The following is a 20,418-nucleotide window of genomic DNA, read 5'->3' on the forward strand; positions in this document are numbered from 1 at the left end:
CCCACACTCTTCCCTTATTTAGTGTACAACTGTACTTACATATAGGTACGTGATCTAATACATAATGTGTACATGTAACAGGATCATAATGATCTTCCTATGACATATTTATTATTATATCTAAAGCAGGGTTGCAGCAATATACTGGTTTTAAGGTATACCATGATTGTTACAAAATGCATGTTACAATAAAAATTCAACTGTACGGAAAAGTTCATCTTTATTTTAGTTATTTTTAAAGGGGAGACTTTTTGCACATACCTCCATTAATTTTAGCGATAAAACATTTGCTCAAACAAACTTTACCCTTCTGTTTTCATCCGTTTAACGGCCATTCTAATTCATAATAATGATAATTTTGTGATACCATGATATTTTTTGAGACGGTTATCATGCCATAAAAATCGCATACTGTTGCAACCATAATCTATAACCTGATCAAGTATGAAATTTCTTAGGCCAATAAGACTTATAGTGATATTTGAGAGGAAGAAAATTTAGCAAACATAATTTCAGCTCATGTTAAACATATTTCTCATTTTAAAATTCCAGACTTTTCTGTAAATTTTAAAGACCATGTTTGAGTACAAATATCTAGATGTTTATTTTGTAAATGAAGGGTTTTAAAATCCAACTGTTACATTTCAACTAGGTATGCTATTATGTCTCCAAATAATTGCCAGAAGCTTGTAACTGGGAACTGTAGATCACAGTGGTGAAGGAAGTATTCAGATCATTTACTAAAATAAAAGTACTAACATGACACTGTAAAAATACTCCTCAAATACTGTAATAATGTTACTTAGGTAGAAGTACAATCAGGAACATCTTCTTGAAGTATTAAAAGTTAAAGAACTCAATGCAGAAAATCAAAATCATTAAGATAATAATCAAAAAGTCCTATTTGAGAGGCTAGAACCAAGAAATGCTTTTGCTTGAAAAATGACGATCAGCAAAAATTTGCCAATTAAATTTCCGTCAATCAGCTACTAATTTCAGCTGCACTTGTAATTTTTTTAAATTTGTAAAATAACAACTAAGTTGTAAAAAATCAATGCTGCTTTCAGTGCCACAACCAATAATTGATATTGAGGGCAGAAAAGTTCAGTTTTCTATTAAAAGATAAATATAATAACATTATCACACAAGAAAGCAAGAGAGTATCAGTGTATCACCAACGGCGGAAAATGAGTATTAAAACAGTTTTAAATATACATGATAGACATGTATTGATAAAATTATATTTTACAACACTATTATCTGTGGTACTTATGGGGGGGGGGGTACAGGGGACACATGCTCCTTAATAATTTAGTAAATGTGTATTTGTCCCCCCAATGACAATATTAATGTAGCAAAGGACTTTTATTTTGACTCATTCACACCATGAATTGTTATGAATTGATGCAGAAAATGAACAAAGTGGTGCATTAAATTTACCAAAATGCAGGAAATGAAATGTAAAATTGTAAATTTTCTGGCAGAGGACTTGCAAACCTCTGTTTCATCTCTGAACACAATGTTCAATACAATGTTAAAATACAAGTGCTTTTTTTTATTCACGTCAGTAAGGCGTATTTAAATTAGTCTGTTATCTATAGAAAAATAATGAGAATTTAAAAACAATTTCCGTCATTAGGCCGTAAAATTCAAGTAGCACTGAGTGGTAATCACAAGGGAGCGTTTATCTGCTACATTATACCAGCTGTGAGTGTAACTAGGCCAAACTGTTACATACAACTTAAAGGTCTGTATGTTAAAAAAAATTACATGTGTTTGCCCTGCTGAGCTTTTGTCATTTTTTAATAAATAGTGAAAGAAAAACAGCACATTTGTGGCCCAATACCCTGCAGCTGGATATTGCTAGTCATTCATATTTAGACTAAATACCAATAAAAGATGCAAGAATGCTGCCCTCCTCTGTTGCAAAATGCATGACAACAAATTATTATGCAATTATTTATGATCATGATCACTCCAAACACATCAATGATCATCTGAGATGCAGGCAGGATAATGATGCTACCTGCTTAAATTGCAAAGTAGATTTTTCGCTGGAAATGCTAACCACCGCATCGCTCCTCTCTTCTCCATTGCTCTCTCCCACCACACACCCTCCCCCCATTTTACTTTTGAAATGCAAGCAGTCTGGGTCAGTCACTCAGCTCGTCTCACCCCATCTCCTATTCACATTACCTGTGCTCACTCACGCGCTTTCCATCTCTCCCTACCTTTCTCTCTGTGAGTCTTTCACTGTGCCCTGGTATGATCAAAGACAGCTTTGTGACACTGTGCGAGGCATCCAGGAAGCAGAAAACATCAAACCACTAAAGAGCAACTTGCAAAAAAAAGGCAGACACAGAGGGACAGAGGCGGACATGCGAGTGTGTTTATGTGTGTGTGATAAACAAATGAATTAATTAACAAGACAAGAGAGAGGGATGACTTTGTCTCTACCTTCAGCACGTCGATGAAAGGTAGGAAGGTGTCCCTCTGAAGTCCGTTTTTGTACAGATCTGAAAGAGGAGGGGAGGGCCTGTATTAGAGCTGCTGTTTAGCCTCCTAATAATGTCATTCCCTCGCCGCAGATTGGCAGATAAAGTGGCTATTGATGAACTGAAGGATGGGTGGGGAGGCACGACAAAAGGACTGGGACCAGGAGAGAAAAATGGATTTCTCTACCGGCAGCGGCAGCAACATAAAATTCATTACATTCCCAAACAATGGTGGCGACAGAAAGGACTGTCGCCTTTTCAGCGCCGGACAATGTCCACAGCAGCTCGCTGAATAGATGTTTCAATTAGCTCGGCTGGAACAAATTACATCTGAAGTAGCATCCCTGATAGACAGATAAAACAGATAGGGATTCACACACAAACATGGACAAAGACACACACCCAAAGACACACAGCGAGGCTTAAGCTCTCTCCAGCTGTGGACGTAAACAAGCGGCCGTTGTTGATGTTTGGGCTTACAGTAGGACCTGACACACTTGCTTGATAACTCCTATACTGTAATGGACTGTGCTGTCTGTGAGACATGACTATTGCCAAGGTTAAAAGGATAGTTCAGTATTTTGGGACATACAATTCTATTCGTCCAAGAGTTTTTTCTCAAGAGATCAATACTAATCTGATGTCTGCACTGTAAAGAAAGGAGGACAGGAAACAGCTAAGCACAAAGACTATAAAAAAGTATAAATAATTATCATGACCCTGTTCAATGGTAACAAAGCCTAAAGCACCTCTAAAGTTCACTAAATACCACGTTGTATCTTTTGTGTTTGGTCTGTACACAAGCCAAAATGTAAAATTGCACCCGATCACTAGAAAAAAAGTTGGTATTGTTTTTGCAAACCATGGATATGTGAAATTTTTAGATTATGATGTAGCAGACTCATTGAGACTTCATCTTTAGAACAATGCTGTGGCCCAAAAAATACCTATAGTTAGGAAAAGATGGTGTTTGGGTTCAAAATACCCATGTTTGATAGCACAAAAGCTGCTGAAAAAGTTGCGACATGTCACTAAAAACATCAGTGTTAAACGCAGTAAAAGCTGCTGGAAAATCAGGGAAGTGTCGCTTGAAAAGACCCATGTTCGATGGCACAAAGCTGCTAGAAAAGCATCAGTGGGTTACGAAAAAAAACACCTGCATTCAACAGCACGAAAGCCAATTGAAAAGCAGCCAGACACTAAACACACCCACAGTTGACGGCACAAAAGCCATTAGAAAAGCGGCCAGCGGTCACTCAAAAAACACCCATGTTCTGTGGCACAAAAGCTGCTGGAAAAGCTACTACTGGTTGCTAAAAAACAGCCGCTGTTGTTGTTTGTTGTACTCGAACAGAGATCTGCAAATGTATTGTGCCAATATTTGCTTTTGGTAACTGGGCTGATAAATGATCAGTTGTGGTTTTACAAAAGATTGTGGCCCTGACTATTTCTTGACCATGAGTAGTAAATTCTTAAAGATAGTCTGCCATATAACCGACTGTAAAATCACACTCTTTTATACACTTATGGTTATTTTACAGATTAAACAAGCAAGATATAATGTGTTAATAAGTGAGTTAATTTGTCTGAGCATCTTGTTACCTTTAGATGGAGCCTGGCTTTCTCCCTGTTTCCAGTCTTTGTGCTGAGCTTGGCTAACTGGGTGATAATGGCAACTTTATATTTACAGTATAGACATGAGAGTGTTAGCAATCTCCTTGCCAAACTCTCAATGAGGAAGTGAATTTCCCAAATGTTTAAGTATTCCTTTAAGACAGCAAAGGACGTCGTGTGCTAAATCACAACAGGAGCTACCTGTTTTTCATTTTGTAAGACTACTTCTAATGTCATTGTACTATTGATTGTGACAGATAGATGTGACAATGCCATTGAAAGGGAAATGTACTACTGGGAATCTAATCAATTAATATCAGATATCAGCTGTAGAGATGTCTGCCTTCTCTCCAATAATGAAACTAAATGGCACTCAGCTTGTGGTGCTCAAAGCACCAATAATACACATTTGAAAAACTCAACAGCATGTCACTTTTCAAAAATCATGACCCCGTTACTGACGATTATCCACAGAACTTGTTGTGAGCAGTTTCGTGTAGGAACTATTTTATATCATTCTTACTACCTCTGCCCAAATTATCATCGCCCAGAAGGAAGCATGCATCTTCTCATGGACGAGAGGCTCATGTTGTGAAAGCAAGAGATGTAAACATTAATGGCCTCCTCCTCGGCTGAGCTGTAACGTCAGCTAGCTCTTGTTGCTAAGTGAGCCACCAGTAGATGCGTGCCTCCATCTGTGTGGTGATGTGGTGATAACAGGATTTCTGAAAAGAAAAATTGCTGTAGAGTTTTTAAATTCATTTTCTGATGCTTTGTGCACCACAAGCTAAGTGCCATCCAGTTCTGTAATATTTGAAAGAAGGCAGGTATCTTTACAGCTGATATTTACAACACTTGGTAACTCACACCAAAATGATCTAGATTGATAAATAGCACTACGGGTAAGAGGAAAAATATATGTTTTTTATTTGAGGGTGAACTGTCCCTTTTAGTTCATTAATGTAAACCGCAGTGAGGCTGCTCCACTCAAAAAAATACACCATTTATCCCCCAAATCCCTCTCAATCTCATTAAAGTCTATTAGTGTATAAAAACAATAAACTCTACTTTAGCCATTCTAGTAAAAACCTATCTTTAAATTAACCCTCCAAACACATCAACGGCTGTTTGATACCGGCATCTCCACATCAATAAAGATGGGAAATATATGCCTTTCATGTCCAGTTGTCTCTTATGGCTTTCAGTGTTCCATTACCATGTAATTAATACCAAGTAGGCCCTCTATCAAGTTTGCATGGTTTGGTGCTTTGTTCTTAATAGCTAGTAAATATCAGAGACGCGTGTCTTTGTCTACGAGAACCATCTTTTTGCCATCCACTTCCTACCCACTTTGAGGCTTCAACGTCTTCCCAGTAAAAGAAAGATGTCAGATAGCACATCATGAATTTATCTCCACCTTAATCACCGCCTTGCTCATTCTTTCTCCAACCTTGCTCGGCTGGCAGTAAATGCAACATCAAAGCCTGTTTAAAGGTTGTGTCATGTCTCTAAAAGTGAGCGTTGTATCAAATGTCCTCTTTTTTCCTCTTGGCTGTTAACAGTAAATAGCTGGTGTGGTCTTGTAAATTGATTCTTTCAAGTATAACGTAAATATTAAGTGATAATATAGACGAATGTAAAGTAGCGGTGAAGTGTGCTGGTTCAAGAGGAGGAGAAGCAAACCTTGATGTTTCAGGATTATTACTTGTTATTTCAGCTGCAGGCAGATGCTGTACTGGTGTAGCTGAAAGGAGCTTCAGGGCTACGGCATTGTTGGACAATATTTTACTGTTAGCCTTTTGCCTTCGTAGTCCTTCTGAGCTGAGCTTTCTATAGAAGATAGAATTCCTTTCATTCTTGCATGTAAAGGTTCTTTTATACTATTTTTACATACAAAAATAGACAGGTTTATTTCAGACATTTTAACCATCACTGCCCACATACTTCCATGCGTCCCATGTTGGCATAGATACATCTACTAGATGGCACTAGAGGGCCAAATGTTTCTGCAGGAGGAGGTCGTAATAATGTGCCTAAACAGAGGCAAAGTTGTAGATGTCGGTGGTCTGTGAGGCCATTAAGGACAGTGATGGGTGGCTAAAAAAACGCACATTCAGTGGCGCAAAAGCTGCTGTAAAATCGGTCAAGGGTCACGAAAAAAAAAAAACAAGTACGGCCGCGCAAAATGTGGTTGATAAAAAGCACACATTCAAAGACACAAAATCTGCTGGAAATGTTGTCGCTAAAAAGCACACATTGAGTGACACAAAAACTGCTGGATATGCGGCCACCACAAACTAGAGAGCACCCACGGTCAATGGCACAAAAGCACTGGAATAGCAGTCACTGGACACTAAAACACACCCACAGTTGACAGCACAAGGGCTGCTGGAAAAATAGCTACCTGTCAATAAAAACATCCACATTCTGCAGCACAAAACTGCTGGAAAAGTGGCTACCTGTCGCAAACAGCTAGCCACTTACGGGGGAACAAAAGCCGCTGAAAACATGGCCACTGGTCTCTAGAGAGTAGGTGGCACGAGAGGGCAGAGTCACAAGTTTTTGACAGCAAACACTGAGATGTCAGAGTAGGTCGTAATAATGTACATTTCAACACAGGAAGATTTGTGGAAGCTGCTGGTCTATGAGGCCAAATACATTGTATAATTTCTTTTTACTATACAGATTTCTTCCTTTCTGCCGCTTTTTAAAATGTCTTTGTCATGTTCTATAGTTGTGTCTGGCTTGAAATATGCTAAACTGACCCAATCATTTGTCGTGATACTGCTTAATTTTGTGCCCATCTGTAAACTTTCAGAAAACATGCTCTAATACAGACAAAATTAATGTAGGGTATGAACAGAAGGCTCCAGATGTGTTGTTGTTGCTATTAAAGGACTACACCACCCATAAAACAACATTTTTTATATCAATTACTCACCCAGTGTTACATTGGATTCAGGAAAAAAACTTTATTTCTTGCCCATAACTCAAATTTTAAAAAAAATCCAAAAAAGCTAAGCCAAAACAAAAGTTTAAAAAATCTCACGCAACTCATGCAATTTAATCCAAGTCTCATTTATCCAGTTATATGCTTAAACACGTGCATAATTGCTAAAACCGTACTATTTAAAACACGTGTGTGCCCAGGTACACTCCTCTGCTGTGTTTTGTAAGACTTTTAATACAGAAGTGCTTTAAATAATAAGGTTTTGGTAAATATGCCTGTTTAAGATGTACTGAAAATACAACTGGATAAATGAGTTGGATTGTACTGCATAAGTTGTACAAGAGTTGTACTGATGTTTTGATATAGTTTTGCTGTTTTTAAACATGAATCCCTTCATCAAGAATTTTCTTTTCTCTCTGTTTTTTAATTCTTTGTTCATTGTGGAGACATGCGAAAAACAATAACTGTAAGTCTTTTTAATAATTTAGCATAACACGGGGTGAGTAATTTGTAAATAAATTATTATTTTGTGGTTGGAGTATTCTTTTAATGTTGTGGTAGTTGTAATGTTTCTGTTACAGAGATAATCCTTTACTTTTACTACTTCATGCGTTGTTGCAAAATCTGACAAAAGAAAAGCTCAAGTACAGTGTTATTCTCATACTTCCTACCACCCATACCTACCATTGTTGTTTAGTATAAACAACACAATGGATAAATAATAGCTTAAAAAGTACAATACGTCTGTGCTTAGATTTCGGTGATCGTACCATCAGGAGGTCTGTTGGAGGTGGCCACCACCACCACTCCGGTCTTGAACAGCGTCTCGAACAGCTGCTTCAGGATCATGGCATCAGCAATGTCGGTCACCTGACAGAACAGAACCAGAGAAGAAGACAGACACATTCACGTACTATATAATTGGCCTTTTCTTGCCTCGGTACACGTGTGTGCGTCTGAGGTCAAACCACGCTATCAACACTCCATGTTGATTAGTGTCATTCAGGTGTGCTCATTCAGTCCTTTGTGTCTGGTCATGGCCATTCACACCCGCACACACCTAAACCACTCAAACTGACTGCAAATGGTCACGAAGCGGCTTTCTGCTGAGGACAAGTAGTTGAGGCAAGGCAGCGGCCCCTGAGCTAATCAGCGGAGCCGACGTGAGAACGACCGAACGCAGGCAAGAAAACGAGGAAGAAAAGATGATGAAAATGGAGCAACGTGAATCCAGACTGGGGTCACGTTGGCAGACAAAGCCTCTACCCATTGTTATCATGTAAAGTCATATAAAGGTGTGTGTTGTATGAACGAGACACGGCTGTAACTACATCAATTCAACTGTCCGCTGCCTTTTTCATCTCCATCATTTCCATCAGTTCACAATAAACAAAGGTCAATGACAACACTGAAGCAAGGACGTTTATGAGTCGCTGGCCGTTAAATGAATAGCTCTGACCTTTCTATTAGTAATGCAGTGCTCTCACTTTTGTTCTTATTCTCTTATCTCGCTCTCTCTCTTTCACCTCTGTTGTTCTTTTGCACAGTAGTCAAAGCAGCACTTATACAACACGCCTGATTAAATACGAGGACTGACTGATAAGTGATGAGCATATTGTAACAGAAATTGAATTATTTCAGGCTTCTGTCATTACTCAAAGTTGCCAGTCTCAGGAAAATTGTCATTTATATTAAATAAATAAATAATTCTTCAAATATGACATAAAAATAAACTAAACTAAGTATGCAGCAGAAAGATGAGAATAATTTTAGTTAGAAAATTACATTGCTTTATTGTAATGCAGCATATAAAACTATGAAAAGACAACACTTCTGATATTAAATACCAAAACCCTAACACGATATTTAGTCTCATATCATGATAAAGATATAATATCATGACATTGCCTAGCTTAAGACGTCTTGAATAAAAAGGAGGACTTCTGTCCCGCCCTCTCCTCTCATTCCCTCTTACCTACTTTCCTGTATATAACAGGCACTTCTGATGGCCATACCCACCCATATGTCTCCTTTCATACTCTGGAGAGTCTTCTGCTTTTGCATATTAGCCCCACTGCCCTTGCCAATACTTGATTAACATTTGTGTTAAAGCCTTGATTTTGCTAAGGAGAGGTGGCTAGGGGCATCAAATTAGTGTGTGCGTGTGTGTGTGTGTGTGTGTGTGTGTGTGTGTGTGTGTGTGTGTGTGTGTGTATGTGTGTGAGTGATTGTGTGTGCACGTAATGAGAATCAACAGAAAGCCAAGGCTCTGTGTCTCTCTGAAGGGGCCCCCATTTCCTCCGACCGCAGGATTTTATTTTCATTTCAAAAGAATCATTTAAAAATGACCTTTTATACAACCTAGATTTGTTTATTCATGTGCCCTCAACGTGGGCATAGTATGAGGGGCAATATTGATTGCTGAATGAGTAGGGGGAGCGGGACAGAGAATGGGTACCCACAGAATGAGAAAGGTGGAGGGGACTGATGTAGCACTTGTGGAACACAAAAATAATGGTGCAATCTCCGTCAGCCAATGCCGATATTCAAATGAGCATCCAATTACTCAAGCGGCTGTCAGTTTACAGCGAAGCACACGGGTGCCAAATTAAACCTCTTTTGATGTTACACCTCTTTATGTACACAACCTATGAACAATTTCACAGAGGCTGCACAGTGACTGAGGCCCTGAGACAATGACGTTCAAGCATTTTCTTCTCACTCTTCTTCTACCCTCCTCGCTCTCTTCCCCATCTTTCCACCTCGAACCTCTCAATGGCGATTATTCATTAGGGGAGCTGTGTGGGGGCCGTAAAAGGAGGAAGGGGGGCTACAAATTACTGATAATGGCACGGCGCTAATGAAGAGAATGGAGAAATGTCATTAGCATTTAAGAGGATAAGATCCATCTGACCCGCCGCCGCCAGTCGCTTTCTAGCTCCACTCACTTAAGGAAGCAGGAGAGTGCGACTGATACCCAGAGCCTCATTTGCATGGCTGAGTGGAGGAGGATGCTGATTGGTATAGAAACCCCCCCATCACCCTCACCCCCAACCTTGCAACCTCTTGTTTATGCATCACAAACAACGTGCACATGTCTGCTTGTTTCCCCTCCATTCAACGGTAGCAACAGTCGACGAGCAAAAACAGCAAAGCTGGCGACAGCAAACAAAACAAATCAATGAGGATGCACAAACAGCCCTGCAGTTTAAAATGTGAAAGACGGGAGGATGAAAGGAACAGCTCTTGATCCTCGCAGATGCATAGAGAGTGATTAGAGAGAGCAAGCGCACCTTCTGTGACCTTTGACCTGCTGGCATTAACTGTAATGATATCAGTAAGAGGAGCGACATTGTGCTGCTAACAGATGTGTTTGGCCGGCTCATGATAAAGACAGAAGCACACGTCTTTCTCTGCTCAGTGAATGACTAACTACCTTACAGAGAATACAGAGAGCGTCAGTAGTGGCTCTCTCCTCTGACACCAGAGGGTAAAATAATGAGAAGATCTGCAGCACTAATGGCTGAAGGGGCCTTTTAGTTGTGTAAATCCACTATGTAAAAACTATGAGTGACTTGGTTTTAATGTTTGGGGAGCAAAGGAGCTGTGTGAGAGTATAAACAAGCAACAAGAGCAGAAAACTGTCTAAACATGTGAAATTACACAATTTTACTCCTGCCGTACTAATAAATGACTACTACAAACTAAGGAAGGTGAGAAAATGTTTCTAATTTACACAGTTCTGCTATATTCAAAAAGGCCACTAGGTGTCCCCAGTCCTGTTTTTGTGGGGTATCAAGATCAGCAGCATCCAGTTGTCCAAACAGAAAAGTCAGTGGATAGTCTCAAATGTTAGACCTGACTTTGTGTAAATAGGCATCAAAAACACTACAGTGTACCTACTCATGCCCCTCTGTGTGTTTATGTACATATTTATGTATATTACAATCTAAAATTTTAGTTTAAAAAATCTATCTAGTTATTGACAAATCTATTTATTTGTGTGTACACAGAGTGTGACATTTAACACTTATTTTTTGAGCAAGAAAGAAGTGACTGCCACCCACAAAAGAAACTAAAGATATCACATTTTTTCCCTCTTCTTTCAAGATTTTATGATCGCTGATCTGTGAGCTACCTAACCGTAGTTGTTGATTTCAGGGAGGTTGGGGTGGGGACATGTCCTCCTCAATATTTAGAAAATTGCATCCCCCTTAGTAACATACTTAGTGTAAGCCTCATGTCCTGTAGCGTTCTGCTGACTCTTTGTTTGCAGCTCTATTCTGTAACATGTCTGCTGTTGGTTTGTCGTTTCCCCTGAATCCTGAATATGCCAGTAGCTACACATATTTAAAGGAATGTTTGCAGCACATGTCAATGCACACATATAAATTCTATATATTACATATTCTTAATTATGTATAAGACTTTTTAACTATAGTTTGACAGTAATCAGGGTTCAGTGCTGTTGTGAAGTTTACACTGCCTGGTATAAATGTATGTTCTTAGGACCCTTAAGCTTGGATGTTCCCAAGCTTTACTGCCCGTTGAAAAAAATGTTAGAACATATCTCAAAAAGTTACCAAATGTTTAAGTTAACTTACTTTGATAGTAAGTAATGTAACTTATCGCAAACTGGGTTATAAAGCTGTAAAATATCCGGTAACATGCTACGACAAAAGAAGGCATTCCTGCACGGCAAAAAGATGCAAAGCAACAGAATGCATATTATATTCTACATATAAACCAAAAAAAGAATATATTCAGAAGTAAACCCTTTGTAATCAACATCTTGATTCTTTACTGTAATTTAATTACATTTATTTTGTAATTTAATTACATGTACTGTAACTCATTACTTCCCGACACTGGAGCAGTTACTTTGCAGATTTAGATTATGAATTTGAAATATTACTAAACGAATGAATTAATTTTTATTATTATAATAATTCTTATTTTATTAAGATATCCATAGTGCATAAAGCAAATAAAATTAGCACCACCTTTTCCAGCTGCAACATAAAGTGATGAACACATAAATGCATCACTAATGATAATTTAGTGATCTAATGTTTTTGTTTCTGAAATAGGTCATTTTGTATAAATATTTTACTTAAGTACTTTAAATGTAATTTGATGCCAATACTTCTGTATCTTTACACTGTAGTATTGATACTTTTACTCAAGTAAAAGATCTGAATACTTTTTTTGTACTGTTTAAAAGCAGATATATCAGTTGATTTATAGTTTGCTACTTGTGGCAGACAGACAAACACACACACACACACACACAAACACAGAGGCTTTAACAAACTCACTCACCTGAAACTCGTCAAAACACAAGAGGCAGGTTTCACTGCTGATCTCCATGGCAACCGGTGATATGGGGTCATAGGTGAACATTTTCCCTAGCCTTCGTTTTGGCAGGCTTTGTTTCCTCCGATGGATCCCTTTAAGCAGCACACAAACGTCAGGCACATCTTAAAGCACACCTGCATCAGCCACCCAAACCCAGTGACAATACTGAATGAAGCTGTAATTTCACCTGTATGCATAATGGTAGACAATTAGCAGGAGGGCTTCAGGACAAACAGAGGGATAAATATAGGATCTCCGGCGCATGAGGAGTCAGAAAAACTTCCACAAAGTCAAACAAGCAGTTAGCACAGTAGAGTGGGTGGATAATACTAACTTTTGTGAATGTCCAACATGAAGCCGTTGAAGTGGACTCTCTTTTTACGGGTGTTTTCCACACGGGAGTAAAACATGTCCATGAGCATGGTCTTCCCTGTGCCTGAGAGGGATTAAAGAAAAAGAAATTACCTTAACTTCTGTCCTGATCTTTGGCATATTGTAGATATTTAACACAGAAAACACTATAGTGATAAAGGACGAGTAAGTACACTGTTGTCTGTCAAAGGCAGGAATATCCCGTTGTTATGCCGCATCACCATTCTGTGTATAGCTCTGTTTTACACAGAGATGACACTATAGGGCCATTACTGTGTCTCTTCTTCGTGCCTCCTTTGCATTTTTAGAACCAAATGATAGTGGCATCATGTCGCTGCAGTGTGTGATTTTAAGTTGGTTCTGGCATTAGGGGGCCAAAAGAGGCGTTATGGGCATGATGTTGAACAAAACCGTGTCTGCTTTAGTGCAACATATAAAATATCCGTTCTCAACAATAACAACTGCATAACATGACAGTCATTTACCATCTCTGTTATAGGGCAGCTAATCTCAACCTGTGCTGGGAGGGGAAGAATCTCATTGTTTTCCCAATTTGCATGCATTTAGGGCTGCTGTTCTTCTTCAAATTAGTTGGTAAATGCTAACAGTGGTGGGTCGTATTCATAACACACTATCATAATGTCACACCCGTCCCGCTCACAGTCCCATCTTCCCAGCTGTTGAGTTTTGACAAACTATTACTACTTTCCGTGGTGGCTTCAAGAAAAGACAACTCAGTTTGCCCCGTTCTTCAATTGAACGTTGTATACAGAGCAGCAAGGCGGAACAATGGCGCGATATTCCTGCCTTGTGCAGTTAGTGTAAAACTGGCTGATAAGGTACAATCCCAAAAATGGGAAGACAGTTGTTTGGCCTTTGAGCTGCCATGGGAGGTAGTAACAGCGTCAAAATGATGCTTGTATAAAAAGGACAAGCGGTACGACGAGACCCTGGGCAAGATGGGTGTCTTGATTAAGGATGTTTTGATTACGTGTTATGTGTGTTATGCCTTTTTAATTCAAAAATACAAACTGGATTTATAGATACCTGTTTAAAAATTTGTAAATTTTAGAAAGACGTTCACAAATGCTTTATTTATTTGTAAATCATGTAAGTTGTTTAAAGTATGTTTAAAAAGTCTCCCGTTTTAAAAATGACTAAAATAAAGGTAAAATTATTCATCCAGCTGCATCTTTTTAAATACAATGGATAAGTAAATGTACACGGTACAAGGATAACATTTTCATATCATGGTATACCTTGTAACTGGTATGCCACTGGAACCCAAAAATGGTGATATGCATTTATTTTGTGATCTTACCAACATCTCCATAGATGTAGAAGCCTTTGGGTGGTGGTGGTGGCAGCACAGGTTTGTCCTTTGATTAAAAAAACAATTGAAAAGTTAGGAAATTACTGAAGTTGGTTGTTTTGCATCCAATCTTTTAATAGCTGCTCATCATCATAAAAAAATAATGCACAGCAGTTAACCATAAATCTTTGGTTATTCAAAATGAATGGATAAATGATGTGCATATTGAAGGCATAAAACACTGTGCTATAGCTGTTGACCTACATAAACTTTGTTATATTCATTACCATATAAGACTGAATCATCGTTTAATAAACAAAGTATGCTGAGGCATTAAGCCACCACTACAGTGTGAGGTTTCACATTCTCCAGACTAGCCCACTGCAGGGGAGGAAGACAAAGGGGATCTAATCAACAAGACAAGCCAGGGTTCCCACGAAAGAAAAGCATCATCAGAGGAACAATGGGGGGATTTGTCAGACAAAACGGAGAGGACTGGATGAGGCTCCATACGAGATGGAGTGGACTTGTCTGTGCAGCCTGTTTAGCACTGCTAATTGTGATACGGTACTGTTGCATTGAGGTGCTGCTGGAAGTCATTGTGCTGCCTGCCTCCTATCATCAAAAGGTCCTTGCTTCAAAAAAACGTCCTCTGTGTGACCAAGCTGAGAATATCGAGTAAAGCCAAATATCTCCAAAAAGGGGCCCACGCCATGTAAACATATGTGTCATCAGTTCTTCATGACATGTGATGATAACTCGAAGCATATTATAGATGTTTTATAAGAAGGTTAATGACAGTGTGGTTGAGGATTTGCTGTCTCTGTAACCGGGCAACGCCAAATAGCTTTGGAATTATCTAAATGGAAAGGTTTGTCCTCTTAAAATTTAATTTAGCAACTATTTCATGGGGACGGCACTCACTGTCCACTGCACTTGGTGTCCAGCGCACAAGGAGCACTTGACTCCGGTAAATGCGGACAATGGCCAATTGAAAACTAAATGAAAAAACAAACTTGTTACCCATCCTCTCTCTCTGCCCCCCCCCACCCCCCTACCCCCCCTCCATCCCTCCCTCCATCCCTCTATCCCCGCATCCCTGCCTGTCCTGTGCTGGAGTGAAATACTGGAAGAGCAACAAGCCTTTCCTGTCTGTTCTGGCATAACAGTGTGTGACTTCTCCCTGACTTCCCAAGCTGCCCTCTGGCATGGTGGGGTAATTGTCAGCGGTGGCTGGAAGCCATTCTGCCACGGCAGAGTGGAGAAGGACAAGGCTGTCCCTCAGTCACTCTGTCTAGCTGAGCTCTGTGGCCTTGTCTCACCTCCTGGAGGAGGATGTAGACTGGCACATGAGTGGAAAGTTCACATGCAGGACATGGCCACTCTGGCTTTGAAATGACTTCAGGAAAACTGTGTCTGAAGGTATCTATCTACAGCCAGAGATGCTGTGTCTCTCACTAAGAGAGTTAGTAGAGTGAGCATGTGAGTCTAAAGTGGTTCAACTGTCCTGTTGGAGATGTACAGTGGACAAGAGGACACCACGATGCAGGTCTGACTTGAAGAGGGTGGCTCCCTCTAAACAATGGCCCATTGTTAGCCGACCATCCGCAAAACCACGCCACATTGGGTCAATATGAAGTCAAGTGTACTCTCCTCACAGACTTGGTCAGTTAGTGAGGACAATGGCGGCACTTTCACAGGGAGAACAGACACCGAAAGGACAGCGGTATGACCTGATTCAAACTAGAATAATTGCATAAGTACTCCAGTCAGTGTGTATGTGTGTGTGTGAGAGACAGAGCAAGAAATAAGGTGCAAAAGGAGAGGGGGGGCGGTGGTGTTGATAGCCTAACACCAAAGTATTTGTCAGAGTCCCGAATCAAAAGCAAAAAGGACAAGAATGGCCCAGACAATGGGGATCCCCTCATTACTGCATGGGGACGGTGAGAGAGTAAGAGGGGTGCCGGGACGGGCCCAGCGGGAGGTCTGCCCTGCTGCCTTCCAAAATCTCTGCCTAACCCTATGTGTCTGTGCCAGCCAACCAACAAAACAACTCCCACCACCAAATACTAGACAGTCAGCTCCCCTGACCTAAAAACAACAACAGCCCCCTACATTACGCGGTTCCAAAACTCACATGCACAATACACTTCCCAGACCCCTACCCTCCCTTTGACCTGAGCCCCATGGCCACCATCAGTGATACAACTGGAGTACAGTGCAGTGGACTCTGTGAAGTCCCTCCATATGTTAGACGTCAATGGGGCTTTATAACGGAATGAGAGTCCAGATGCCACACTGTAAAAGGCTTTTAACAAACCCATGCTGCCATGCAGACTTTAAACCAGGTCCAAAATCACTCATTATTTTCTACCTAGTACACTATTTTTACTTTGTAAAATTTTATGTGTCAAGAATTTTTTGAAAAGTGTGCACATTCTAGTCTTCAAACAATCCCACAGGAAAGAAAAAAAAAAGGTCTCCACAGCATTTGGGTCGCAGGAGGTATATCATGGTATGAGAGATGGTGGCTATCATACCATTTAAATGTTACTTTTCTTAGATATTTTAAAAAGAGCAATAAAACGGAGAATCTCTTTGCGCGTGAGTATCTCCTTTCTCTCTTCACTGCCTTTTTACACATACTTTTTTTGTTCAAAGGCGTAGATTTTGGGGTGGGGAGACGCAGGAGACATGTCCACTTCGAATCAATTTAGGACGTGCTTTGTGCATTCGGTTGTGAACCAAGTGCCCCTCTCATGCCAGTGGCTCTCCCCAATGGCTGTGGCCCCTCAGCAGGACAATGCACCATGCCACACAGTAAAAATTGCTCAGGAATGGACCATGGAACATGGCAAAGAGCTCAAGGCAACGATCTTGCCCCAAAATTCCCGATCTCAATCTCAATCTGATCGAGTATTTGTGGGACATTCTGGTAGTCCTCTAACAACTCACAGGACTCAAATGAGCCGCCAACGCCCTAGTGCTAGACACCATAGGACACCCCCCAGAGGTCCTGTGTCCATGCCTTGAATTCGGAGGCCAGGTCGATGCCTTGAGCTCTTTGTCATATTCCTCCGGCCATTACTGCAAAGTTTTTGTGATGTGGGCAGGGTGCATTGTCCCGCTGGCGGGCAACTGACATTGAGAAGTGCCGTAACCATGGGGGGGTTGCACTTGGTCTGCAACGGTGTTTGGGTGAGTGGAGTGTGCAAAGTGGCATCCACATGAATGCAAGGACCCAAGGTATGAGCCAGTGGTTTTAATGTTTTGGCTGATTGTTGGAAGCTCATCAATGTACCGCTGTAGATGAGCCAGCAGCAAAATATATTTTAGTCACCTAAGAAATTCAATATCAGTGTAAGCGTACCCTATATTGCATATTGAAAATTTGTTCAGCTTTACGTTACACACTAACCAATCATTGCCGCAGTAGACCAACAACTCCAGTGTTCTGCTAATAATAGTTCCTGTTTTTGTCAATGGAGTCTGGTGGCTTTGATATAACAGCTTCAGTTCCCTGTCACAGAAGGCTGTCTGACTTATTTGATATCAGAGAGGGTGGATTCAGTGGTCAGGACCCAAGGTAAAGCGGTGAAAATAAAATTAATATAGCGTACACTTAAACTGATTGTTTTATTTTTGGTGTGCCTTTTTTAAGGTGGCTAAAAACAAGCTAATTGAGGCAGTGTTTGCTCAGCGCCATTCGATTTTATGTACATGATGTGAAGATTTCTTGCACGAAGTTATCGTAAATAAATATTGTGATTTGGCCTATAAAAAAGGCTTTTACTTTGACAAAATATAAAAGATATTTACCCCATAAATTGATACATAAAAACTCACCAGAATACAGGAAATTAAGTGTTTAAAACTCAAAATTTTTTGGTGGAGGTCCCCCATACCCCCCAGTTTCATGTGTGCCAGCCCCTCAGTATTACAATGAAACCAACACCCTTGCATTAGAAAAGCTACTCGACACCCATGTCAAAAGATGTATCTCCATAAAAAAATGAGTAAACGCCATACACTGACTAAGACCACAAATGATTGAAACCTGCAAAAAATAGCATGTGAGGGCACTGGAGTTCAGATTGTTTCGTCAAAGCTACAGTGTTGATTATAAAAGCCTAGTGGCCTTGTGTTCATTGCTGTAGTCTGAAAATCGATCATGCAACTGTTAATGAGTTACTTTGACAGTGGAAGGGGCTGGAGTTTATGTTTTGTGATAGTTTATTGCTCTGGGAAAATTTAAGAGGATGTGTTCAAAATGTTTGGTTTGTCAGAATCAGAAAAACTTTATTGATCCCCGGGGGGAGATGTGGTTCATTACAGATTCTGATGCCAAACATAGATAATTATAGAAAGTAGAAATGAGTACCAGCACCAAGTATGTTAAAATATAAAAAATAAATGCAGTAATAATAAAAAAGCAATTATCACTTGTATGTTAATATTTCAAATTATAAATATGTACAATGTGCTGAGTGTTTCAAGTGTGTAAAAATATAAAACTATGTGCCTTATGCTACAATTAAATGTATGAAGCCAGTATGTTAAGTTAGAAATAGAACATCTGTGAATGATGCAACAGTGTACAACGAAATATATACATAAGAGGAACAATAAGAATATGAACAATATGTGTAACATATTTAAATTTAAATATAGACTACATTTAAGAGCTGAAAGAATATTTCACATTTGCATAATTGCACAGATGATAACTTTTGTTGAATTATTGCACCAGTTGTTGTTTCTGAGCACTTTTCATTGTGCTTGTTGTAGCCAACAATTTAAGGCTAAATCATAATTTCAAACCACAAAATTTGTTGCTTAATGCCATTGTAGTTAAGTATGATCAGCTGTCTGTATTTATTTAGACATACATAACGAAAAAATCTGTCAATAAAAGATCATCTAAATCACCATGATAATCGCAAAAATTCAATACAGACTTTATATAGCGCAAAAACTTTGATGTAGTACTGTTTAGTAAGAATCATGCGTCAGTTTAATGACAGCTAACATAAAATACCTTGAAAAAACATACCCTAAACAACATTAATTGTATTTGTATGAGATAATTAATCTGTAACAGCTTAAGCGCTTCTGTTAAAGAGTATTGAGGATCTGGTTTATCACAATAACTCCTTTACCTTAGCAGAAGATCCTTCCCCTTTGTTTTCATCTGTTGTTAAATGGGAGTTTTTATCTTTTGGAAGTTGACTGATGTCATCTTTTGGAGATGCGTTCAAGTACATGCTGTTACTGTAGTTCTTCAGAGTGTGCTGCAGCTGAGCCAGCAGCTGGAGAACTTCTCTCTGCTGAGCATCTTCCCTCAGGGAGCCGCACTGAACCAGGCGATCATAGTGTCCACAGATATCTGCTGCTGGAGACTCGGAGGAGCAGGATGGTGCAGATGAACTGCATGTCCTCCAACTAGTGTAACCTTGAGCATTGCAGCAAAAACAGTCTTGAGTTTATTGTTACACAAACCTTACAGAAGTAATTAGATTCTTTTAGATGTAATGAAACCCTGAAGGTACAAACAAACAAAGACAACAAAGTCTGATCCAGAGGTTGTGGGTAATGTAGACAGCAAAGTCACGGTTTTAACACACGGAATCTCACACACCCTGAATACTACTGACTACAACATGACGACGAGACTCGTACCTTTTCCAGTGCAAATGGCTGGCGGTCTGAAAATGATCTTTGAGGTCAGAACAGTGCCTTTTAGTAAAACATTTATTGAGCATCTGACAGCTGCAGGGACCGTGTACGCCGCCATGATGTTTCAAAACGCGAAACTTTATTGAAAACCATTTGCCACATTTACAGAGCAACTGAAACCATTGGTGCACATTTTAAGTCGAAATAGGTCCCTGTTATTTAGCCTGTAAGACTAGGTCATCATATTATTATTATTATTTTTTTTTATTAGATCAAATATTCCGCTTGACTGAACCTTTTAAATAATCATTTTTTGTGTGTTTTTAGTGTTAAATTCCGAGGCACGTCGGATCAGCTGTGTTTTTACATGTCGGCGGCAATTAGATTCAGATTCAGACAACTTTATTTATCCCAGAAGAGGGCAATTCAGTTTTACAGTCTACCCAGGCCATACACAAACTCAGACAGAACCAAGCACCTATAGACAGTAGTATGTCAGAGAGATCAATACATGGGCAGAAGATGGACACTGGCACCTAGTGTGGTCGCGCGCACACTGACTCGCACGAGTACCAGGCAGAATAAATATAGAAAATCCCGTGCTTTATTACATTAGTTAGTAAATATAAATAGAACTTTAG

General features: G+C 39.7%; 1 protein-coding gene across 1 annotated transcript in view; it reads right to left on the minus strand.

Annotated features, from left to right (window-relative positions):
- afg1lb (AFG1 like ATPase b) overlaps positions 1-19,895 on the minus strand; it is a 36,301-nt gene extending 16,406 nt beyond the window's left edge. Inside the window, exons 1-7 of the mRNA XM_042504067.1 lie at positions 19,781-19,895; positions 19,261-19,553; positions 14,111-14,168; positions 12,752-12,853; positions 12,382-12,509; positions 7,830-7,929; positions 2,458-2,516 (exon numbers count right to left, since the gene is read on the minus strand). Of these exons, the coding sequence (XP_042360001.1) occupies positions 2,458-2,516; positions 7,830-7,929; positions 12,382-12,509; positions 12,752-12,853; positions 14,111-14,168; positions 19,261-19,553; positions 19,781-19,895 (855 nt within the window). The remainder of the gene's footprint in view (positions 1-2,457; positions 2,517-7,829; positions 7,930-12,381; positions 12,510-12,751; positions 12,854-14,110; positions 14,169-19,260; positions 19,554-19,780) is intronic.
- Positions 19,896-20,418: the final 523 nt, after the last annotated feature.

Source organism: Plectropomus leopardus, chromosome 16 (assembly GCF_008729295.1).
Source record: "Plectropomus leopardus isolate mb chromosome 16, YSFRI_Pleo_2.0, whole genome shotgun sequence".
Lineage (NCBI taxonomy): Eukaryota > Metazoa > Chordata > Actinopteri > Perciformes > Serranidae > Plectropomus > Plectropomus leopardus.